This window comes from Gymnoscopelus braueri (assembly GCF_963280865.1).
Source record: "Gymnoscopelus braueri genome assembly, chromosome: 11".
Lineage (NCBI taxonomy): Eukaryota > Metazoa > Chordata > Actinopteri > Myctophiformes > Myctophidae > Gymnoscopelus > Gymnoscopelus braueri.
Genome location: NC_137613.1, coordinates 934,697 through 941,412, shown reverse-complemented (window position 1 = coordinate 941,412; position 6,716 = coordinate 934,697). Strand labels below are relative to the sequence as shown.

General features: G+C 40.2%; 1 protein-coding gene across 1 annotated transcript; it reads left to right on the top strand.

Annotated features, from left to right (window-relative positions):
• Positions 1 to 252: 252 nt before the first annotated feature.
• LOC308094868 (uncharacterized protein) lies at positions 253 to 6,463 on the top strand (the record flags this gene model as incomplete). Its single annotated transcript, XM_080441691.1, has 6 exons — positions 253 to 362; positions 1,728 to 1,984; positions 2,574 to 2,782; positions 3,700 to 3,793; positions 4,496 to 4,743; positions 6,273 to 6,463. The coding sequence occupies exons 1-6, from the start codon at positions 255 to 257 to the stop codon at positions 6,461 to 6,463; spliced, it is 1,107 nt and encodes a 368-aa protein (XP_080297817.1). The 5' UTR covers positions 253 to 254.
• Between the last annotated feature and the right edge of the window lie 253 nt (positions 6,464 to 6,716).

The window sequence follows — 6,716 nt, the reverse complement described above, 5'->3', positions numbered from 1 at the left end:
ATATATACATATATATATATATATATATATATATATATATATATATATATATATATAGTAGTACACTTCTGTCCCAGTTGCAGTACCTAGCACAAACAGTGGGAGGCAGCAACATGCCGACAGGCGTAAAGTATAAATAAAGAAGAAGAGGAAGTGACGTTAGTGCCTCGTATGCTTCCTGTCCAGTGGTTCATGCGGTGCAACTCGCTGCGGCTGCTTTTTATCATTCCATTCATTTATTTTATGATAAAAATATGGCTAGTTCTGATACAGACCTTCATTATGTCGTGTGGCGTGGCACCAAACGTGTGGTGTTAAAGCCAGGCGATATGACCAAGTCAAAGATGGCGACAATCTTCCAGGTATGTATGTTTGTATGTATATTTGTTAGCGTCTGTAACGTGTATGTGTTTGTTTTTGCATACTGTTAGGTTTACTAAAATCATCATCTACACATGAGTACATATCATTACTTATCTTTTATGTCCTCAAACAGTATAATGCTGTCCCGTGTTTTAGTCAAACTTTTTCTGCAGAAAGGCCTTCATCTACGGAATAGCACGATAGATGAAGGCCTTGGTATCGCGGGTTAGCATTATCACTGCGGACATTAGCGTTCTTAAGTTACCTTTTTTATAGATTAAATCAATCGTGGTTTCCCGCTTAATTGAAGACTACAGTTTCAGGCATTGCAGCATGACATTTCACGTAGCTTGGCATTTCATGGCGAGTTGCTGCTAGCTAGCTAACCTAAACCATTGCTAGCTAGCAAACACCTGGCATTTGTAGCTGGCTTGTGTACCATCGTGTGTGTTAGCCAGTATCAGCTAGCTACAAACTCCACGTGTTATAAACGTTCACGATTTAAATTAGTTTTTCGTACAACCTATACATGGATTAATTAAATTACCATTTTAAATTGCAATCGCAAGCGTGGCCGAAGAGTCCCTGCTCCGAGCAGCTGAAGGCCCCACGCTGTCCGAATTGTCAAACCGTGGTGGATGCGCCAATGTTGTTGGCACTGCACATGTGAAGCCATCACCCATCCGTCCCTACATAAACACAAATATTTATCCCTTTTCACTTTTCTCCAATTAAGAGGCGTGCTGCTAGGGTTATGGTGCTAGCAACTTAGATGCTACAAGTGCTATGTTAATTTAAGTTGCCATACCCTCCCTTGACAGCCCAACGCACAGAAAAATAATCACTGCACTGAATTATAGTATAGCTCTCAACATGTCTATGGTATTTTTAATTAAACAAAAACTTGACGGAGACGGAGGATAATCCAAGCTATCCATCAGGTGTAAGAGTTTTCGGTTTCATGAATGAGCTGTCAAGGGAGGCTATTGCAACTTGGATGCAGGTAGTATTTGTAGCATGAAGTTGCTTGCAGCTAGATCTCCAATACTTAAGGAACAATATATTGTACGTATTCTTTTTAATTTACAATGTCAAGAATTTGAAGATTGTGCATATCCTAGACATTGTCATACTGCAGTACTTACTACCTTACTTAGATTATAATCACATTCCTGTACAGCTGAGCATATGACACTCTAGCCCCATATAGAACCTCCACTATTAGCTCAGAGATTAGGTTCTATATGGGACTAATGACACACAGCCTTTGAATCTTGAGACATTAAAGGTTGGTGCCTAAAATGGTGATCAAAGTATCTATTAGGAGTACAAAATATCTAACCCAAATCATACTTATGTCATAGGTCCAGTTGGATCAACTGTACCTGGAGGATGACAGAAATACAGCCGTCTTTCCCAGTCTTGACGACGAGTACTTGGCCTTTGACCTTGTCCCAAGAGGCCACTATCAGATCTGTGGGCCTAGTGCCGTGGCAGAGCCGACAATACTTCCTCTTCCTGTTCAGGAGAACCGGGCAGCGTTCTCATTCCACCGCCCGCCACCCAGTAGCACGGTTACCGCCACCATTCCCCGAGCACCGGTCCTCAAAACACACCAGCTGTAATCAAAGACATTTTACTCTCACTGAACATCCTATGCAGTATTGTTTAGTGCAGGGGTCTTCAACAGGGGTTCCGGGACCCCTTGGGGGTCCTCAGAGTAACTACAGGGGGTCCGCGAAATGTTTGTATGAAACGTTTTTTACCTTAACCACTGTCTTTTCTGAGGAGAACTTTAGCCAAAAATAGCAGATCTACAAGCGCACAACGCGCGAGGCGTTGTGAGCTTGTAGATCGGCTAAATTTGGCAAAGAGGTATAGGTGTGGAGGGACAAAAGAACAGTAAACGTAAACAAAAAAAGTTAAATCTAAAACACTTTTATACAATATAGAGGGGGTCCCTGCTTCATCTCTCTCTCAGCTAGGGGGTCCTTGGGCTGAAAACGTTGAAGACCCCTGGTGTATTGTACAGTGTATTGTACAATTAATATCAGTCTATAATTTCAATTGAATTGAGGCTTGGTCTGGATGTCCTTTCTTGCATTTTAAAACTGTTAGATAACAATAAAAATGTGATAATTATACAAGAACATGGTATGTTCAAAAGGCTTTGTCTGAAAAAGTTAGTAACTGTTCTATTTAATTTTCAGGCATGTCATGGTTGGTGATGGTGTGGTGGCACTTGGCAAGCTGTCTTCCAAGTTTAAGATAACTGTTCGCTACACCGAGCTCGAGGCAAATGTCAGCGAGATCTGCGCCAAGGTCACGGCGGCAGTATTGGACCACACTGGACAGCACGAGGATCTCGTGCTTACTGATATCAAAGGCACCCAAATTGTCGACTCGGAAGGAACTCGAGGTGAGTTTGATCACGTTAATGTAGTAAATGCCCTTTTTGTGCACTACTAGGCTACTTTTTGATACTAGTGTTCCAAATGCGTATCTGGATGGTCTAAAATTTCTCAAAAGAACACATGAACCCTAGCATCCCTATCATGAGGTAAACATTTGGTGAACATAGCAGATCTACTATCTCAGAACACACTGCAATGCGATGTGAGCTTGTAGATAAGCTATTATGGGCATAAACATGTAGTGTTGTGAATACAGGAGGGCACCTAAGATTTCTTGAGTAATTTACATTTTTGGTTAACAAGTTAAAGCACTATATTGTGATAGTAATCATTGCTGTAGAGTGTTTGTCGTGTAATAGAGGTCTCTGTCTCTACAGCTATTTAATAAACAGAAAATATTTTTTTTAGTAGGTTGCAAATTTAAAAAAATCATGAAAATGAAGGGATGGCCATGGTTGGTTAACCGGTATTAAGACATTGGTAACCGGTTAATACTAATGGTTAATTATTTTATTTTTGGGAACCTTTTTTTATTTACCTCTAAAATAATGCCTAGAAGTGGCCGCTCTCACGTAGGTATAAAATTAATATTCTTACCAGAACTTAAAAAACGTTTTTATTTATTGCTACTGGACTGGTAGTCTTCATTAACTCGCCAAACACTACCATTGGTTCAAATTGATATCCCACCTAGAAAATGCATCGTTTGTTTCATAAAGAGCTGGAGAGACAGGGAGACTGTTCCTGCACACACTCAAGCAGCAATGAGTATTATCAGAATATAGAGCTAATTAACATTTTAAGTAAAAAAGAAACACCTAAGTGGTTAACATTTGAGTTACATGAGCATAAATTATTTTTACACAAGTACTTTTTTAATTCATAACTTAAAACCACCATGTCTCATTTGTTGTCATTGCAGGAATGGCGTACTGGAAGGCGTGTGCCAATAATAAAGTTTATGCTCTGACAGAGCAGCAGTTTGAACAGCTGCATTCTAAGAAGAGGAGGCTGAGGTAACTGGACTGCAGATTTTTACATAAACTGCCCGCAAAGTTTGGAAACTTGACTTTGGTTGATTATTACTCGCCTTCAATATTACCTATTGTGTTTTGTATATTTTATTATCGTTGATTAGTCACCTTTACAACGAGGTGTAATTTGTAAGGATTGTGGAATGAGGAAAACGGCTAAACGTGTGGGTAGCGCCTCAAATGTTTTTGCCAAAATCAAATCAACCAATATGCTTCTGTTGGTAATCGCTTTTGTTGAGTGACCTGCCAGCACACATCTGCTGAGGTGTGTGCCAGTTACACCTGAGCATAGGTCTTGAAACTTTGTGTATGCTCCATGCTGTAACACTGGAAAGATGCCACGTTTGTCCCTTCAGGGTAAGGCCCGTGCAATAGCGTGCCAGCATGTGTGGCGCTCAAAACAAGCGATTACCAACCGAAACGTATTGGGGATTTTGGCACATTCTTTGTGGGTGCTACCCAAACTGTGTTGCTCATTCCATGAATGCAATATCCTTACAAGCTGCACCCTGTTATAAAGGTGACTTATCAACTATAAAACACAATACCAATTGGTATTACTGAAGGGGAGAAATAATCGACAAAAGTAAGTTTCCGAACTTTTTGTGGGCAGTTTATGTGCTGTATTTTTTGGCTGACCATTTTGGGTTGTTCAGTATTGAAAAAAAGTGTATCACATTACAGTGCGTTATCCAGCCGCAGAGAAGACACAGGCCTTGTGCTTGGCGACATCGATGAGGTGGTTGAAGCAGCCCAGGGCCTGAAGGAGGCAGTGCAGGGCATTAAAGGAGTGTCCCAGGGCCTGGATGAAGTAGCGACCACCATAAGGCAGCTGAGTTTCTTGGCAAATTCAACCTTGACCTCCAACCTGTCACTTTCAGAGGATGAAGTGGCTGCAATGCGAGCTGCATTTGGCTGTGTCATCTGCAAAGGTTGGTACATTTGTAAATGACTGACTTACTTTAATGCCCTAATAAAGGGGTTCTGAACCTTTTCAGGCTGCCACCCCAAAATAATTATATTTCTAAATGGGGACCCCCCATGAGTTTGGCTTACAATTTAGTTTGACTCAGTTCCACAACACAAATATTGTGAAAATGGCAAATCTACAAACGCGAGGCGTTGTGAGCATGTGTTACAGCTATTTTGACATTTTGCCTTTTTCTTTGGTAATATTTGAACATTTTTAATAGTATTGATAATGTTTGACATGGTAATGGTCTTATTTTTATTGTAGAGGTATTACGGTCTTAAAGGACGACTTCACCACTTTTCAACATATCTTCATATAATAGGTCCTCACTAATGCTCATGATAAAATGGTAACATTTTTTTCTAATCAGTCTGTGTCTCAGAGGAGGGCTGTAGACAGTTCAGAAACCCGTCTACCAGTGACCTCATCGATGGGGAATCCAAGCTAATAGAAACTGCAGGCTTTGTATTCCTGGAAAGTTGCAATGCAATAATAGATCCCATTGTTCTCACCTTAATAAAAATCTGAATTAAAAAAATGTAATCATTTTTTGGGGAAAAAAACTGCCTAACGATGATGTCACTGGTAGACGGGTTTCTGGACTGTCCACAGCCCTCCTATGAGACACAAACCAAGTAGATTTTTTTTTAATCATGAGCATTAGTGAGGACATTATATGAAGATATGTTGAAAAGTGGTGAAGTCGTCCTTAATACCTGTTCATCTGAGGACCCCAAAATCATTTTGGGACCCCCAGGGACCCACAGGTTGAGAACCACTGCTCTAATAGATCTCAAATGCTGGTTTGGTAATAGTCTTGCTGAAGTTTGTATAGAAGTTGTATACTTGCATGGTTTAATGGTTTAACTTCTCCTCACTGTACACAATAAGGTAACATATTGAATGTTTTGTAATCCAAAACATGTGGTAGTTCATTATGCTGTGCAAGGTTTTCATGTTTGGTCTTAACTCTGAACCCATTTTGACCTGAGGCTGATTCTATTCTAAATCCTACCCTTTTCTGAGGAACTAATTTTGCTAGCCAATCGGCTGCCATGCTAAGTGGTCAGTTGTGTGGGCCATGTGCAATTTCATAGCAGGTTTATTTTAATTGATTATTTCATAATTGGATAGTGTTCCAGCATGCCTCAGTATACTTCCAAGTTCATATTATCACAAACCAAAAGTTTTGACTCTTTCTTTTAAACATTAATGATGTGAATATTAGTTCTATTATTAAACTATTCTATTATTAACTATTATTAAAATTGCAGTGTTATGCCAATTATTTGGTGGTCCACTTACAATATCCACAGTCCACCATTGGGCCCCGGCCCACAGATTGATAACCACTGAGGGTTATATAGAGACTACAACATCTATGCCCAAGAAAATGTGTTTGTTTTTATTGTTGGATCAGCAATTGCCTTTGCACAATGAACAACAATATAAAGTAGCCTATTTTTATGTACTTTTTTCTCCTTACAGGTGCTGCAGTAACACCGATGTTTGCGAAATGCTGTAGGAGCTTGATTGGTTGCAAGTTGTGCATTGAGCTAAGCATCACCCTTGGCAGAGTGAACTGCCCAAAATGTGACGTGGTGGATTTCGCAACCAACATCTACCAGGTCCGAGTACTCGACGAAGCTGTGACACCTTTGTCCAAGTTGTTCTATTAGTACTTAGTCGTACTGCGATGTTGGCACTTTAGCAGTAAGATGATGCCATGTTTAAGGAATAGTTGACCCAACATGACTTAACCTATCAATAGGCTCTATATGCACAGCAGCCATATTGGACAGAAATTGGGCCCCTTCCTTGCTTCCTTCACAGGTTTTACCAATTAAGGCTCCGTTCCATTTAGTGTTGCACAGTGGACCACCATAACTCTGAGAGTGTACAAATGGACCCTTACGGGTCCATTTGGTTCCA